The 18,614-nt window shown below is 47.0% G+C and overlaps 1 protein-coding gene and 1 long non-coding RNA gene across 15 annotated transcripts in view; one reads left to right on the top strand and one right to left on the bottom strand.

Moving 5' to 3' along the window:
• The window catches only part of LOC144122198 (uncharacterized), a 64,702-nt gene extending 52,289 nt beyond the window's left edge, over positions 1 to 12,413 (bottom strand). The window contains exon 1 of the long non-coding RNA XR_013312848.1: positions 12,331 to 12,413. This is a non-coding gene — a long non-coding RNA (uncharacterized LOC144122198). The remainder of the gene's footprint in view (positions 1 to 12,330) is intronic.
• LOC144122196 (polyamine-transporting ATPase 13A3-like) overlaps positions 1 to 18,614 on the top strand; it is a 738,347-nt gene that overhangs the window by 123,263 nt on the left and 596,470 nt on the right. For all 14 annotated transcript variants that reach the window (XR_013312846.1, XR_013312843.1, XR_013312839.1 and 11 more), the window contains exons 5-6: positions 4,072 to 4,151; positions 5,448 to 5,525. Coding sequence is in view for 6 of the 14 variants with exons in the window: in XM_077655777.1 (XP_077511903.1) it covers positions 4,072 to 4,151; positions 5,448 to 5,525 (158 nt within the window). In the remaining 8 variants the exon portion in view is untranslated. The remainder of the gene's footprint in view (positions 1 to 4,071; positions 4,152 to 5,447; positions 5,526 to 18,614) is intronic.

Here is an 18,614-nt window from a genome sequence, read left to right as displayed (position 1 = left end):
AGCGAACTTTCGAGATAAAGCGTGCAAAGTTTGTAGACCATTAAGGAACAACGTAGAACCAGCTCTGCCTGGCTGCGATCAATCGAGATAAATCTAGTCGCGTCCTGCATCGCAAACAAAGCGATAAAGCGGTGTTCCGGCAGCTTTGAAGAATGAACAAACACTGCAAAGATTCGAGGCAATATATTTAGGTCATTCACAACAAGTAGGGTGAATGTGCGACTACGAGGAAGTACCTTTAGGGGCACCCGGCATTTAACTTCACATGGCGTCACTACGTTAGCAATGCTGTAGCATCAGCTAACCGTGAACTGCGTCTCATCAAGCGCTACATTAAAAACTTCCTTATACGACTCTAGCCCCGTCTAATAATGAATACGACGCCACAACATGAGAAGTAGGACAGCAAGTTGGGCTAGTTGGGATATCTTCATTTTGAAGGAACAAACAGAGTGCGAGCAATGACGCCGGTCCACTACTAAGAAGTGCGACACAACACAACGCCTTTTTTGTGTACCTCTCATTCTTCGCCCATCGTCCTTGTTCGAGCGGGGCTGCTGCGGTGGCTGAGTGGTTATGGCGTTCAGCCGCTGGCCTGAAAGACGCGGGTTCGATCCCGGCCGTGGCGGCGGTATTTCGATGGAGGGGAAATTCTAGAGGACCGCGTACTGTGCGATTTCAGTGCACGTTAAAGAACCCGATGTGGTCGACATTTCCGGAGCCCTTCACTATGGCCTCCCTCATAACCTGAGTCGCTTTGGGACGCTAAACATCCGTAAACCATAAACCAAACCTCGTTTGAGCTGCGTGTTTTTTCCTCCACAGTGAACACCTCGGACCCTCAGCAGGCTAGCGTACACTTCGCCACTAAATGCTGCCTAAAGACCAAACATAAACACTAAACACCTAACCCAAACCTAAGCACTACACACTGCTTTAAATAAATACGCCGCAAAAACTTGGGAAGTAGGATAGCAAGTTGCGCTAGTTGGGTTAGAACCCCGTGTAAAAATGAATACGCCGCAACAATTTGGGAAGTAGAATAGCAAGTTCGGCTCTGAAGGAAAAAACAAAGAGCGAGCAAGAACGCAGGTCCCCGACAAGGCGTAGAACACAACACAGCGCCTTTTCATTGTACCTCTCTTTCTTCGCACTACGTCCTAACCACGTATCTTCCTAGATCCGTTCTGTTCCAGACTACTCGCCCTTTATTACTGCCACAGCTTCAAGTCGACATTTCGGATTGGGAAACATAATGTGGTTTTAAATGTGTTTGTTTATCACTTTTCCATAAACTATATTATAATCCATCACTCCGAGGCAATTTCTTCCCCAACTTATGACGTCCATTCAAGACATCAGACGTCTTCGACTTAACCAAGCGACTTTAACGTCAGAGCTAATAACCTCCTACAAAAGCATAAAGACGCAAAGGTGAGAATGCCTGATGCAAAAGGCAAAATCGAACCTGTTAGCGAATATTTGTACTCATTCGAAAACAGAGCAAACAAGACAAGGACGAAAGAAACTTACAACACGAGCGCTCGTGTTGTACGTTTCCTGCGCCTTGTCTTGTTTTCTCTGCTTTAGAATGAGTACCTGCCTACTCGCCCAAGCTTCTACTGTGGGAAGATTTGTACCAAAAACACTGCATGGCGCCTTGTCACTGTTGTCTTTATATCTTGTTTTTACGGCCTGTGCTGCTGCCCAAGCCTGTGTTTCCGTAATTTTTTAAGTTATCTACAAGAAGTTAAGTCTGGAGTATGAGAAATAATATATTTTGTTTATGAAGTACTTGCTCTGAAGATTATGTCTGCGGCGCCAGATGCCTTCGACTGAAATTACTCACAGTGTGGTTAGATCGTTCCACCTTTGTTTAACATAGGGGCGGTACTTCATGATACACAGAAGGGAAAGATATTCTCATAAAACATTTTTTTCTTAGAGCCCTTCTTATCATTTCATTGAAGTTTTCGGCAAGCAGATGCAAGTGGAGAGTTAAGCGAACTCCAGGTTTCGGTTCAGTCTGGCGTAAAATTTATTGGCATTTCTGAGTGGAAATTATGGACGCAAAAAGTGTTTCCTATCCGCCAATTTCTCTTCTTTTCTGTTATCTCGTGAACAGCATGCCATTTTTCCGCTTCCCAATGCAGCTCTCGGTGGACAAATATGCGCGGTAATATTTGTTTTCTACCTCTAAATATAATATGTCATGTTGCACAAAAGATGGACGTTAACTATGTCGCGAATCCGTTCTGAGCGGTTCTTCTAGTTACAGTTCGGGTTCAATTCCAAGATGGCGAATAAAACAGGGGTTTGGTTCAGTTCTAGCTCCGGGCAAAAAAAAAAAAAAAAAAACGGGTTCAGCTCCGGTTTCGGGTCCATTTCCACTTTCAGTTGAGCAACCTGCTGCGTGGGCCGTTTGTGGAGCCCTCGCCGTCTACTTGTTGTGGAACGGGAACGTGTCACTCTTAATCTGCGGGTCACGCAGTCTTGTGGCCCGTTCTAAATGAAGCCGCGTTCTTTGTGGCGTCAGTGTTCCTCCTTGAGGCAGTGATGCATGCATGTTACAACGCTTTCTCACAGGAAGCAGCAAACGCGGGGCCGGAAGCTGTAGCCGGGTAAACGTTGCACTGCGCCGATCTAAACACCTGATGAGCAGTCGTCCAGTGCAAAGCTTAGACGCCTTTTGCGACAACGCTGCAATGATGCGGTGGCTCAGTGGCTCTGGCGTTCTGCTGCTAACCCGAAAGACGCAGGCTCGATCCCGGCCGTGGCGGTCGAATTTCGATGGAGGCCAAATTCTAGAGGCCCTGTGTACTGCATGCGCGATGTCAGTGCGCGTTAAAGAACTCCAGGTGGTGGAAATTTCTGGAGACCATCATTACGGCCTCCCTCATAGCCTGAGTCGCTTTGGGACGTTAAGCCGCATAAATTAAACGAAACCAACTTAAGAGCTGCTGAAGCGCCGTCCAAGCTTTCTACCTCAATGTATTGCGAAATCAAGCGGCACACAAATTTAGCATTAGACGTGACAAATTTAGCATTAGACAGTATTGTACACTACCGTAATCGTTGTTCCCGAGTTATTGCGCATCAAAGTACAAGGGATGATGAACAAGAATTCACACACACAGCGCTACGTAGAGCCTTGGGCTTGTTATTTCATATTTCCGAGTTAAAGCGTAGTAAAGGACATGGGACGGTGAACAAGAATTCACACACACAGCGCTACGTAGAGCTTCGGGCTTGTTAGTTCATATTTCCGAGTTAAAGCGTAGTAAAGGACATGGGACGGTGAACAAGAATTGACACACATAGCCCTTGCTGGCTGACGCGCTATTAATTGCAAATATGAACCAACAAGTCCAAATCTCTACGTTGCCATAATCGTCGGTCATTTTTTTTTGCCGCAGCTAGTCAAAAACATTTTTATCGGGGTATTTTGCTCGTGAAATGAATAATTTTTTTGCGATAAATAGGCAGAATTTTTAGGGCCACCAGCATTTAATTGGAAGGTGTGTTCTACGAAGCTTAAGCAAAAATGAAATTTTCAGTACCCAGGGCGGAGGCGGTGCGATTGCTTCAAAGTGTTTTTTGATAGAAGTGGGTGCATCGTTGCACATAATTTTCCGCTGCTTCGGTTGAGCGCTTCGGGTGTCTGGAAAACAATCCAACCAAGGATCGAAGCTAGAACACGGGCCCAAGTCACAATCAGTGCCCGGCAAGCTGCATCGGCCACGCTAGCAGAAATGGCAGAGGTGCACTGAATATTTAGCGTGAATCAATAGCACGCATAAAGCGGATAGCTGCGAGGATCCGAATATGTCTGTTTCTATACGTTGCGAAGCATGAACGTCATGAGTACAGCGGGGTAAGAAAGCGGGGGAAGCTTCATATCCCTCCTCTCGTCTGCGCCGTGCCACAAGCGCTAAATAGTGAGGGCACCTTTCACTCGCATCCATGTCACAAATGTGACATTGATCGAGACTGAGTTCTGCCTTTCCTTCTCCTTTTCTCGCCAACTTGGAAGAGGCAAGAGCCTACAAACCAATGAAATTCACTTTACAGGAGACACATCAGAGATACTTCGTCCATCAGCACATCCGCTACGCCTGGAATGCACAGGAAGCAAGGTTCTCGAGAGTAAGGTACATCGATTAATTATGCCGAGAGAAACTCACGACATCCAAAATAACAGTGGACCGCAAAAAGTCCTGCAGATATTTCGAACTAAGCCCAAATAGTATGCGACATATCAGGGTGAAACAGCTCTTTGCAGTAGGACTTTAACTGCCACATTTAAGATACCCTGTATATCACAAAGTTTGTACACATGGCTTTTGATTCTGGAAACTTGAATGACGAAGCGTGTCAAATTGCGTAGCCTGCAGCGGCAGCACTGCAAAGATAAAGAGGTACAACTGGAAGAACTCGTAGATCAGCTCGTACCCTTCCATAAATGCTGTCTCGCACTCTTAGACGAGAGAAACTCTTTGTCGCCGCGATTTTATTTTGCCGCATCTTTATAATTAAGGTCCCGATCCAACCTCTTATGTGGATTACTTTGCGAATTGTAGTGAATGGGTTCAAAACGAGATCATGAGAGCCGTTGGCAATTAACTCTAGATATAGTTATAATACTTAGATAGTGTTGACATACTGCATAATATAAACAATAGAATTAGCTCCCGTACCCCTCAACTATTCAGTGAGAATATGAGAGCCGATTCTGAATGAGCCGATTAGCTACAAGAAAAAAAGAAAATAGCAAATCACAAAATAGGAAATCACAAAAGTAAACAAGCTGGTCTTAACTTATAGTGTTATAGACAATGCAAGACATAATGTCAAGTATGGCCCCAGTATTAAGCATTACAAAACTTCCCATGCGTGCTCCCTCTTACTGAGGATTGCTGCCTTGTTTCCACTGCGCACCATCCGAGCCCAGTTCAGATGACAGTGCCACAGAGGCGCCATGTGCGTAAGCGCGAAAGATTTTTTACTTTGCTTCTGTAAAGTAACGTGTGTAAGTAACGGGTGTATTTGAAGAGAATAAAGTGGAAAATACTTGGCCCCTCCCAGGATGTTTAGAAAGGCAGGTGTGGGAACAACAAAAAAATTAAAGGTTCCAACAATCGTTCTGATTTAGGGGACAGGTATTCTTATGCTTGGTCGCATTGGCAGCCATAGTAGCATAAATCTTAGCAAACAAACAAATAACAGGTCTTGCTTTGCATGAGCCAGATCTGAATGCTAGCAAGGCGTTAACCACACTAGCGACTGCTTGGCTATGTTTCAGACGACTGCAAACGCCTTTTGTAAGCTGTATGTTTATGGACTGCTCTCTTCACAGTTCAGTGGCGAACAAGTGTGCAAAGCCAAAAGCCGCTACTTCGAAGTACTGAACCAAAACTGCGCTCATCCTTTCGTCTTTCTTTTGCCAGCGGACTGGACAGGGGTGTGAAGTGCGCAGACCTCCTTGAACGCTTCCGTGGCTACTCCAGGGAAGAGCAGGAACAACAGTGAGTATATCATAGAGGACTGGATAATCAAGCTTCGTCGATCAAACTAGCAGTATGCTTAAACTTATATACCTCAAGCAAGAAATGCCGCTACCATCTGGAAGACGTTGAAGTAACGAGCGTTGGCTGCTCGGTTAACTAGACGAAGAAAGCGAAGAAGAACACGCCCGTTGTCCAGTTACGACCCCTCAGGATACGCCTCAAACGGAACTTGCTTCGGTTGGGGGGGTCAAGGTGGGCCTAGAATTCGGCTTGTGGCGCGATATGGTAACGCTTCGATAAGTAATTGCATGTATACATTGTTTATCGATTATTTAATTCCGGTTTTATTTCTGTACCGCAACCCATAGGGTTTTATTTGCCTACCAAATCCGGTACACAGCTGTCCCCGGATGGGTGCCCCTTGTCAGATGTATATATAGCGGAACGAATGTATACACATATAGTGGTCCCGTAACGGGACAATTTTCCTCCCGTTGGAACCAAAACAATGCCACCATTTCGTCCCCTGCATCATACTCACATAGTTCCACCCCTATTCACCGTATTGCACCGAGACGTCATCATTGGCACGCGGAAGGTGGTTTTTTTCTACAATTCTATTGTAGATGGTGCTACAAGTCTCTATGCTAGACAAGCTGTTCTCTAGTTGCTGCCACAGATGGCGCTGTGATCTCAGGATGGTAGCAGGCCCCACCATATCTCGAAACGTGATGAGTAAGAGCTAACGCTCTTATAATATGAGAAAAATGTGCATAGTGCCATTGTTAAACAGTCCAGTAGAGTCTTCCAGCCTTTCATTAATCCTGCACACGTTTACCCTCCCTCTGAGAAAAGCGTCTGCGTAAGGAGTTGGCAGGGAATGTAATTATAAAAGCAAGATAACCGATGGTCCTTAAGGGTACGAACTGCAGTCGACAGAAGTCAGGCGTAGGAGGGGGCGGCAGCAAGTTAGGCGCGTGGTTAATATTAAGAAGTTTGCGGTGATACGTAGGTCGCAGCTGGCGCAAGACAGGGTTAACTGGAGAGAGGTTGCCGCTAATCTTTGTACTGCTTGTTTGTTCATTCTTAAAAGCTGCCGGCACGCGGCTTTATCGCTTTGTTTCGGATGCAAGATGCAACCAGATTTGTCTCGACTGATCGCATCCAGGCGGAGCCGATCCTAGAGTGTTCCAAACTGGTGTGGTAACTTCGCATGCCGTATCTAGAACTTCGCTATCCGCTTTAAATTGGACATGGCCGAGAGCGGCGGGCATTCTCTTCAACGACCGCCGAGCATGCTTGTGGCTTTAGCCGCTGCCGAATCATTCAGTCCGTTGTGGGCGAGGGTCAGACCATTAAATAGTTTTCGGCTTTAGAAGAACCTTTCGCTGCCTTCCTCACTGCCCGGACTGCCGCCACCACTACGCGACATCTGTGTAATAATAGCCAGGAGACAGAGGGAAAATGTATTGAGCGAAAAACATATGTGCCGCTATGTCGGCTCGTACGAACTTGTTCGCCGGCTCGATGAACTGTACTATGAAGCACTTCCAGAGAAAATGATTGCATCCAAGCGATGTCTCCGGCGACCAGAAGTTATCGATGTCCGTCTAAAGGCTTGTAATGCGCGCTAAAGAACGCTGTGTTTCTACTTTTCAGTGTGCGTTTGATTTGTTTCCAGTCACTTTTAAACGATCCGGGTGATGCTTCTTTAAAAGGGGAGTCATACCGCGAACCTTTGTACAGTTTGTTCATTCTTCAAGGCTGCCGGCACGCTGCTTTACTGAATTGCTTACTGATCGCATCCAGCCGGGGCCGATTCTACATTATTCTTGGCTGCGAGCCATATTGAGAAAGTTCGCTACCAGGTTTAAATTGGACACGACCGAAACCGGCAGGCATTCTGTTCGACGACCGCTGAGCAAGCATGTTGCTTTAACCGACGCTGAATCTTCAGTGCGTTGTGCGCGCAGGTCAGCTGATTGAAGAGTTTTGTTTTTAGAACATTTTGATGTCTTCCTAATTGCCTGGGCTGTCGTCACCACTACGTGACAATATCGGAGAGGCCTTTGTGTGGCTGTGGTCGTAGTTCGGCACTTTACTAAGATTTTATTCCTGTTTTACATAAACTTTTATCAGCTGGCTGTGCCGAGCCGATTTCATGATTATCAACTCGTAACCGCCCGGTAAAGGCCTCTCCCATGTCTTTCCAGTTAACCCTGTCCTTTAGACTACTGCGGTCACCGTCATCATCACTATCATCAGCCTGACTACAAGCCTCTCGCATCATTCCAATTAACCCTGTCCTTTCCCAGCTGCGCCCACCCTATGCCTGCGAACGTCTTAATCTCATCCGCCCACATAATCTTCTGCCGCCCCTGCTGCGTTTGCCTTCTTTTGGAATACACTCCGTTATCTTTAAGGACCAGCGGTTATCTTGCCTTCGCATTGCATGCCCTGCCTAAGCGCTTTCTTCCTCTTTATTTCGAAAAGGATGTCAATAACCCACGTTTGCTCCCTCCCGCACTCTTACAGCTACACCTATCATTTTTCTTTCCATGGCTCGCTGCGTTGACCTTAACTTAAGTTGAACTCTTCTCGTTAGCCTCCACGTTTCTGCCCCGTAGGTGAGCACCGGTAGGATACAGCTGTTGTACACTTTTCTCTTGAGAGATATTAGTAAACTGCTATTCATGATCTGAGAGAACCTGCCATGTGCGCTCCACCCCATTTTTATCCTTCTAGTTCTTTCTCTCTAATGATCCGCATCAGTTGTCATGACCTGCAATAAGTAGACATAATTTTTACCACTTCAAGCAGCTGGCTTCTAGTTGTGAACTGCCGTTTTCTTAATTGCTAGGCTGTTGAACATTCCTTTGGTTTTCTGCATGTTAATTTTTATGCCCACCGTTCTGCTCTTCCTGTCTAACTCATTGAGCATAATTTGCAGTTCCGCTCCTGAGTGACTCAGCAAGGCAATGTCACCAGCGAATCGCAGGTTATATAGGTATTCTCTATAAACTGTTATCTCCAACTGTTCCCAATTAAGGCCTCAGAATACCTACTGTAAACAGGAGGTGAATAGCATTGGCGAGATCTTTGCCTGACGCCCGTCCTCAACGGAATCTTTTTGCTGCCTTTATGGAGGACTACGCTAGCTGTGCAGTTGCTATAGATGTCTTCCAGTATATTCCCATAAGTTTCTTCTAGACCAAGATTCCGCAATTTCTTTATGACTGCTCAGGTTTCCACTGAGTCTAATGCTTTCTCGTGATCAATTAAGGCTGTATAGAGGGGTTGGATATATTCTGCGCATTTCTCTCACCTGATCGATACTGAGAATATGATGTATTGTCGAATATCCTCTACGAAGGCCTGCCTGATCATTTGGTTGCTTAAAGTCTAAGATTTCTCTGACTCTCTTAGCGATTGCCTTACTAAATACCTTGTAGGCAACGGACAAAACGCTGACCGATCTGTGATTTTTCTCATTTCTTATGTAGCAAGATAATATTTGCGTTCATCCAAGCTTCTGGTACAGTTGAGATCACAAAGCATTGCCTTTACAGGGTAGCTAGTTTTTAAGCCGGAAGCTTTTAATGACTCATTCTCTCGGCCATGAGCCTCTCCGTCCGTTTTCACGCTCTTCAGCAACTCGATAAGAAAAACCTGTTTGCACGATGGGATTCGAACCACCATCCTTCCACTCCACAGCAGAGCGTGCTAACGACTACGCTAGTTCCTGCCAACGCATATGTTGTTCTCCTTGTCTACGACGCTGGGGAGTGTTTCCGGAAAGGCGTCGAATCAGACGGATGCCTCCCAAACGCGATCCAGTGTCTCCAGCCTTTAATATTCACAAAAAAGTGCGTACTTAACCAACATCTTAACCACACATCAGTGACACAAGCAGCAACACCCGGCTAAACGCTTTCGCCTCACTTCACTTTAGGTCAACAAAGTGCCCCCTGAACTTTTCTAGCACAATGTTCCCTCCATCCTTCAGTAGATCTGCTGTTACCTGATCCACACCAGGCGCTTTTCTGTATTGCATTGCTCCTAAGGCTTCTTTGCTTCCTCTTTTGTTACTGGCGGGATGACTCATTGCTGTGCGCTGCTGTCTCTCTCATTAACGCTCTGATTACATTTGCTTGTATAGATTTGTGTAGAACTCTTCGGCTACTTTAACTGTCTTATCCGTATTGCTAATGACATTGCCCTCCTTGTCTCTTAAGATTTGCATTTAGTTTTTACCCATGCCTCGTTTCATCTTCACCGTTTTCAAGCTACCTCCGATCTTAAGAGCGTGCTCGATTCTCACCATATTGAACTTCCTTATGGCGGCTACCCCCCTCCCTTCCCCGTTGCGCTTATTTGTTAACTTCGGTAGCTCTGCTAGTTCTATCCTGTTTGTAGGGTTAGACGCCTTCATGCTTTGGCGTTTCTTAACAATATCTTTCGTCTCCTGAGATAGCTTGTCGTTATCCTGTCGAACCATCCTACCGCCTTCTATTGCGCATTCCGTAATGGTCACCGTATGCCCGCAAAATTCTTTATGTCATCAGCCACCTAGCTTTTTGGCGCTTCTTGATACGCTTGCCTTCTCTTGAAATCCACTCTGTTACCTTTAATTAAGGGCCAGCGGTTCTCTTCAGGAGGGCAAGCTGCAGGGCTAGTTGATGAGGCATGTTGTTTAGTAGGAAGCGCAAAAAAGAGAGGTTCTCGCAAAAGCGCAGAAGCGCAAAAAAGAGCGGAAGCGCGACAAAGCGGTTCTCTTGTCTTCCCATTACATAACGTCCCCATGCCCATTTCTTCGTCTCGATTTCAACTGGAACGTTATTAACTTGCGTTTGTTCTCTGTCCCGCTCTTCCCGCTTCCGGTCTGTTAGCGTTACACACATAATTTTTATTCCCATAGCTCGCTGTGCTGGCCTTTTCGAGCCATTATTTTCACCTTCCATGTTTATTCCTCATAAGTGAGTGGCGGTAAAATACAGCTGTTGTATATTTTCTCTTGAGGGATATTGGTAAACGACCATTCATGATCTGAGAGAACCTGCCATATGCGCTCCACGACATTCTTATTCTTCTAGTTATTTCCCTCCCATGATTCGGATCAGCTGTCACTACCTCCACTAAGTAGACGTATTCCTTTACCACTTCCAGCATCTCGCTTCCAATTGTGAACTGCCGTTCCCTTGGTGACTGTTGAACATTACTTTTGTTTTCTGCATGTTAATTTTTTGACCCACCGTTCTGCTCTGCCTGTCGAAATCATTGACCATGCTTTGCAGTTCATCTCGTGAGTGGCTTAGCAGGGCAATGCCGTCAGTGAATCGCAGATTACTGATGACAACGCAACTACAGAGTGCAAAGTAATTTGGTACGAAACTCTTGTGCGGCCCATTCTTTAATATGCTTCAGTGGTCAGGTCCCCGCACTGCGCATGTGATATCGACAAACTGGATTCCATTCAGAGTGAAGCAGTGAGGTTTGTCTGTCACTGGTACTACAGTAACTTTTCCCTTCAATGCCTTCTGAGGAATTATCGCTAGGCGTGTGGGTGACCGCATCGTCATGTTACACAGCATCGTCCATCAAATGTAATTCATTCCATCCGCTATGACATTCATAGCACAACCCTCACACGAAACACGACGCACTGACCCCCTCAACTGACGGATTCTTTTCGGAAATCGTACTCCCATAGGGTTGGGTTGAAACCGCCTTCCAGGGGCAATTTTAGAGGCTAAGGAAAGATGGTTTTCCGGATGTATATCTGGCTCAAATATTTTAGAGGATACTGACAAGGAGTGAGAGACTCGCAAAAAAAAGAAAAAGACGGTGCGCAAACAAGAAAAGTAAGGATTCTGTACATACATGGAATGTCAGACTGGTTGTAGAAGGTAGGGGCGAGATACGGTGTGAAAGTAGTTTTCACAGCCAAAAATAAGCTGAGCAGAGTCGGCAGTGCAGTGAGGAATAAGCTCGAGTGCTGGAATGACCTAGCATGGACTAGATGCATGGTTTCACACAAACAACCGCTCGTCGACTGTGACACCGGAGTGATTTATTCCATCCCGCTTTCCTGGGGTAAGCCGTTATCGGCCAAACAGGCCGGCAGAGAGTTAGTTGAGACGTTTCTGATAAGACAGGAGTCAGGCACATGTGTGGCTTCGCTTTCTATTAATCTCGCGGAAAAAAAGATTCGCGTTCTTAGGGAATGTGTGGCAACTGGGTGATAGCAGATGGTTGTCATGTTTTAAGATTGCTGGTTGTCTTTGGTAACATAAGATGATTAACCTCCCTCTGCATACGCGCAGGGTTTTCAAAGGATAACGCGGAATTATGGTGCGTGTTTTTTTTTTTTTGGGGGGGGGGGTGTTGTCTTTGGTGCCTGTATAACTAACCCTTCTCGATATAAAAGAATCAAGTTTTTAAACGGCGCTCGTGTCATCTATTGTTTCTTCCACTACGACCTGTGTATCGCGCTGCTTTAAAATGAATGAATTCCAACTTCCCAGTTTTCTGTTCTCGTGAACATTGTGCCTTTTCGTGCTGTGTTAGACTGTTTCAAGTTTTCTTTTTCCCATGTCGACGGAAATCTGAAACAACCTTGATTATGGAAACAATGAATAACTGCGCAAAAAGGACGGGACAAGAGAGAAGAAACACACGAGACCCGTCCCTTGTCCCGTCCTTTTTGCGCAGTTACTCATTGCTTCCATATTGTCCTACCAACTAGCCTCTCACCGCACTCTTCTAGACAACCTTGCTGTTTCCTTGCGTGCTTTGCCTCCTGAAGAGTTTGCCAGTGCATTACCTTTTCGTAATAAGACACAGTACCCCGTTCTTCTGTGCATTTGGAGCCAATACTGCAATGTCTTTCACCAGAGGCAGCAGTATCTGTAAATAAATAAATAAATAAATAAATAAATAAATTACGAGCATATTTCTGATTAGTCAAGACTGCTCAGTAGATGGTTCACTCTCTACAGTATAGCATCCACAGAAGGGTCATTTGGAATTAGGGAACAGGTTCATGGCCTAATGATCAGCGTTTGAAGACAATGCATTGTTAGCTGTTATCGTAGGAGTGGCGAGTCAACACTCTTCAAGGAATGCGTGTATATTTTTTTGAAAATCAGTAAGTCACCGGTAACTGCATCTGCTACTCGCTATTATATGTAATTCTCTGCTGTCGCCTTTGAGGCTTAAGGTGTCTACGCATTTTCCATTCGGTCTTTGGTTACATACGGCATATTAAAGCAGGTAGTTAAGATGGTGATATTGAAGGCGTGAAGAAGGTGACAATGAATGGCTGAAGAGCGTCAGGTCGCAATGTGTTTCCTATACACCAGGTGATGTACGAGACCCATTTCGAAGCAATTCACCGTGCAGAAGCCGAGCACAAGGCCACGAAAACTTGCAATCATTGTAGCAGGGCTGGGTACTGATGTGATTGGGGATCCGACCGCTTCCACCAATGTTGCAACTTTGATGTGGTCCGGCAACGCTCGCCGCCCATTTTGCGACGCAGCGTTGCCAGCTCTATAGTCGGTAGCAAAGGCTCCGAGTCAGGCGTCGGTGAGAATAACAAAAGGGATTTTATGCATTATGTACAGAGCAATATACAGACGAGATAGGCACGGGGGCCGAGTGCTAACAGCAAACGCGACTGTTCTCGCACAGCGACGTCCGGCGAGACTCCAACGCGTCACACATCTCAATTCTCACTCCACTCTTGAGCGGCACTCGGCTCACGGTGGGTCGGTCTCTGTAGACCGGGCTCGGTAGAACGGAGAGCTCTCCAGGCGGCAGCGTTTGGGCCTATATAGCCTCGAGAAACGGTTGTCACTAAAACGGACCAATAAAAAGCCAGCACTTGACAGCCGTCCGAGAGGTCCAATCAGCGACCGCGCTGGCCACCCGCTTCACGTTTGCCGCGCGGTGAGTTCCAGGGGGAAAGGCGAACCGGCGCCTGGCTGTCTAGCAATTTGCTGCACATTTGGACATGTCGCTCACCGATGCTTCTCTATAGGGCGCCAGTGCCTAGCGGCGCATAATGTTATCTTGTCAAGGGAGCGTTATGGCGCTTTTTCCTTGCGGCGCAGCGCCGGGCTTGTCCAAAGGCGTTCGCAGGAGAAATTTTGCATCTTGTAGATTTGGAATCCGGGCTAGTTGTCCGGGCACAACAGCACCCCCGCCATCAGATAAGGCGCCGGGAAGACGAGCTGCTTCCACGTGGCTCGGATGCCAGGCGCGCACGTTCGTCAGGCTCTTCCAAGATCACGTCCATTGCCCGGACGCCAGGTAGCTTCACGTGCCCAGGTCCCACTCGACGGGCCAGGATCGCTGCTCACAGCGTTGTCGCCAAGTCACCTCGCTGAAAAGGGAACAGCGCGAACACAGGACGAAGAGAAGAACGTGCGACACAGGCGCTGACCTACAACTGATGTTTATTCGAAAGGTGCACACACATAAATAGACCCGCGGCAAGCTGTCAGCAGAGTCAACGTCAGGGGCGGTGTAAAGGGCCGGATAAAAGCGATAAAATCCTAAAAGCTATAAAAGTTCCAAAGTTTTAACAATAAACGATGCCCGTGGGAAGGGTGACTTGAGAGAAAGCAAACAACAAGATGCAGGTGAAGGATGGAAGATGGGCATGCAGTAAGGTAAAAAACGGGAACGTGGCTAACACTTGGTGTAAAACAGTTAAAAACTTAAAAAGTGAGATAAAATCACTTGTCTAGATAAGCAGTCTCCTTAGACATCAAGTTGATGGACACACTGCTGACACACGTGTCGCCCCGGTTTTGAAATAGGTAAGCTTCATGTATCTCATGTGTGCGCTTTTCGTGGTATCTTTTCAAGATCGTTGTCATGTCCAGGGCTGGCACGCAAGGGCATTTCTTGCAGTGAATGGGCAAGTTGCTGCCTGTGCACTGAAAGAAATGCTCTTGCGTGCCAACCCTGGACAAGACAAAGGTCCTGAAAAGATATCACGAAAAGCGCACACGTGAGATACATGAAGCTTACCTAATTCAAAACCGGGGCGACACGTGTGTCAGCAGTGTGTCCATCAACCTGATGTCTAAGGAGACTGCTTATCTAGACAAGTGATTTTATCTCACTTTTTAAGTTTTTAACTGTTTTACACCAAGTGTTAGCCACGTTCCCGTTTTTTACCTTACTGCATGCCCATCTTCCATCCTTCACCTGCATCTTGTTGTTTGCTTTCTCTCAAGTCACCCTTCCCACGGGCATCGTTTATTGTTAAAACTTTGGAACTTTTATAGCTTTTAGGATTTTATCGCTTTTATCCGGCCCTTTACACCGCCCCTGACGTTGACTCTGCTGACAGCTTGCCGCGGGTCTATTTATGTGTGTGCACCTTTCGAATAAACATCAGTTGTAGGTCAGCGCCTGTGTCGCACGTTCTTCTCTTCGTCCTGTGTTCGCGCTGTTCCGTTTTCGGCAATGTTATACCAACTAGCCCGCAACCACACCCTTGTGAAAGTCACCTCGACCAGCTTCGCTCGGGTCGTTCCGATGTCCTTGCTTCTCGCCACTGGTCATGGTTGGCCGTTCTGCAGCTTGCAGAACCAACCGGCAAAAGGCAACACCCAACACGAGCTAGTGCCTTCTGTCCCTCGTTAAACACCAGACAAGGCCATAATCCAAATCAACCTAACTAAATTGCTATCTCCCTTTTCGCTCCCGCTGCAACAAAAGGCAGGTGTACGATCTGGTACACAAGGCTCAAACAACCATTTTTTTTCAAATTAACAGCACACCAAAATATCAGGAACAATTAATAATCAGCAATACTAATGAAAATAAAATGGCCCCCTTGAAATCACTTTGACCGAATACATACTACTCAGGCAGCAAATGAGGTCATTCAGTTTCGCCCCAAGCTACTTCCTATCTGAAACTAGCACAGCTGACCATGCGTTCTTCCTTACCGTTCTGCGTAGCAGCAGGTGCTACAAGGGCGGTTGTAATGCTCCAAACTTGCACCACAACACAGTGCCGAGGCTGGAGTATACTCCAATACTTGATGCAGGTGAAAATGTAGCATCTCTGGGAGTTTAAGCCAGCTACTTAATTTACAGTGGCCCGCAGAGGCTTCGGTAGCTGTTCCGTGTCTGCGGACACTAGCTCCTAACAAATGCTGCAAGTAACTTCACTTCCAAATCCACGTAACAAAGCTGACATAAATACCCCAAATTATACACGAGGTTTCCATGCGAGTGACTACGCCACAATGGCCCATGAGTTCCTTCGCTATACTTCCGCGCGTCAGCGCATACTCTCAGAATGAGCAGCTCAGCTAAACTTATGCACAACTGCATGCTGGAACACAGCTTGCATCGAACCTGAAGATAAGCGATGCAATGAAAAGAACAAAACATAACAAGATAATCTCGCGGGTGAGATAACCGCTCTGAACGAACTGATTGCTGCTACAGTGCTCGTTTGCACTTTGAACTGTGCAGCTCTTAGGTTCTATAATGAGCATACTTTTTAAGGCTCTATCATTAGGGCAAGAGAACAGGAAAATACAAAATGCGTTCAGGCAAAAGACTCAAAACCTGGTTAGTTGTCGTCTTTCTGCTACCGAGGAAAGAAACGAAAAGCAAACACTAAATACAAGGGGCACTTATTCCTGGAATCCTCCATTTTTATCCGCGCCCGGCGTGGTCGCGATCGGAAGGCCGCACAAGGGGCACTTATTCCTGGAATCCTCCATTCTTTATCCGCGCCCGGCGTGGTCGCGATCGGAAAGCCGATCGCAACCCCTGGCAAAACGCGAGAGGCTGATTAGTTCCGCCCCTACAGGAAGTGTGCCCAAAGCCAGGGAAGCGCTTGGCAAGCTTAAGACGAGAGGGGCGCTTCCTCCTCTCTAGGTTCCCTGCAGGTGTCCCAAAGGGGGTTGTTGCGTGTCCCCCTCCGACTCGCGCACGATCTGCGGCGTCCCTTTGGCGACAGCGCGCCCTTCTCTGTAGCCCACTGTGCTCGTCACTTGTCCGAGGGCTACTCCTACAGTGTTCCAACCGTGACGGAAGTGCCTTTCGCATTGCAAAGGCAGGCTTTGTCAAATTGGCTTTCCTGCAACGCCTCGAAATTCTTGAGGGCCGCGGCGTCAGTTTCGGGCAGTTACGTGGTTGGCTGGCCCCTAAACGTACAAGCGTCTTGATCCGCACCCTTTTCTTCTTAGCGCGACTGCCCAAATTAGTTTTCTTTGAGCGCCGTCGCCTTTTCAAAGCAGCCCTAGCGGCTTTCTTCCAAGCGCCCGCGCCTCCAGTTGTCGCGGTGACGTCCAATGTGAAGCTGTCAGTCCTTGCCGCAACATCAAAACTTGACCCATCTATTCCCGAAGGTTCATTGCTTTCGCGATTTTCCTTGCGTTGCAAATCACCCTGAGCCTTGCAGCCAGTGCCAAGTAACAGCTCTTCGGAAATTTTGGACACCTCTGCGATTTTGTCTGGGCTCGGTTCCTTACTTTCTGGCGATCTGTCGCGGGCCGCTGCAACTCTGCCGTCGCCTACCTTCAAAGAACCGTTCTCGGCTGTCTCACCAGCTGCGTTCTGACGAGATTTTTCGCAGCCTGCCTGAACCACGACATTCCCTTTCAAAGTGGCATGGATCTGGGGGCTTGAAATTGTCCGCTGAAACATTTATTTATTGCCAGCGTGACCAACCAAACCTACCTTCGCTGGTCCCTTTGTTACGATTGGCGGAGGCGCAAGCTTTTTCCCGTGTTTTTTTTTATCGCTATGAGGTCGAGTTTCCTTTAACTCCTCTCCAGTCTCAGTGAGCGAGACCGCTGTAACTGCAGCGTCGTCAGATGCCGTGGCTATCTTATCCGAAGGTAGAGAGGTTTCCTCCGCCGGCGAATGCGGTGCGTCTCCCACTGATACAGCAGCAACTACATCTGCCAAGTGCGGACTACCTTCCTCTGTGCCGCACTGGCAAGGCTGCTCTACAGCTACGCACTCTGCCTCTTCGCCACGGTCGTCCGGACCTTCTGCATTATCGAGCCATTCTAAAATGTCAGCTTTAAACTGGTACGCAAAATAGAAGTACGATTTGTGGCCTTCATACTCGCACTTTTTCCGGAGATTCAACGGTGACAGCCGAAACTTTCTCAATAAAAACCCTTTCAGCTCATCGTAGCTGTCTACGTTCCCGTCTAACAAATCTTTGACCATTACAGACGTTTCGCTGGAAAGAAGCGCGACCAGCACCTTTGCCCAACCGTTCCGTTCAATGCGCTTTTTCTCGCAGATGCTCTCAAAATCCGCCAGACATTTCGCCATATCCTCGGCGATCACGAAGGGCCGCAGCCTGTCGCTGGAGTTCGGACGGTGAGCCTCAAGCAGAACAGATAATGTTTCATCCCTCTCTAAACTCATCCGCTGCGCTTCAAGCTCCAAGTCCAACAGTTTCATTGTGCAAGCATACCGCTAACTTTCTGACTCATTGCGAGCAAGGCGTTTTTCGGACTTCTCGCGACGTCCCTTTTCTTTCTCGCGACGTTCCTTCTCTCTCTTTTCTTCGCGACGTTCCTTCTCTTTGACATCAGCCCAGACCTCTTCGGCTTTTTTAACCGTTACGTCCTCAGTCCTCATGACCTCAAAGGTCGCATTCTTTCTTTGTTGAGTCAAATTCAATGCCCAACTCCTCACAAGTTTGGAGAAGCTCTTAGACCTTGTAGCTTTCCATTGTTGAAGCTGTCCTCTTGCTGTTTACCCCTTTCTTTTGTTGATACTGTAAGTCCCGTCAGGGACTGTAACAGGAAGGGGTGTGAATAATACAACCAGGTGTAGTGCACATATTGGTAAGTAAAACAACTTGAACAATACCATATGGCACAAAATGTTACAAAATCGGTTAGAATTCGAGTTGAGGTACAAATAATAGGCTGAAAACATTGTGACAAGCAAAAAAAAAGGAAAATCGGCTGTAGTTAGCCCTGTAATTTCAGTCTAGGGAGAAAAAAAACGGTAAAATAAACAGGGGAGAGTAGGAAAGTGTGGAAAATGAGAATAGCTACTGGGAAACAAACAGGTGATCTCTAAGCAGGGCACTAAACGCATC

The sequence above is a fragment of the Amblyomma americanum genome, chromosome 2, assembly GCF_052857255.1.
Source record: "Amblyomma americanum isolate KBUSLIRL-KWMA chromosome 2, ASM5285725v1, whole genome shotgun sequence".
Lineage (NCBI taxonomy): Eukaryota > Metazoa > Arthropoda > Arachnida > Ixodida > Ixodidae > Amblyomma > Amblyomma americanum.
The sequence above is the reverse complement of the archived record's forward strand: the minus strand, read 5'-3'. Positions and strand labels throughout refer to the sequence as shown.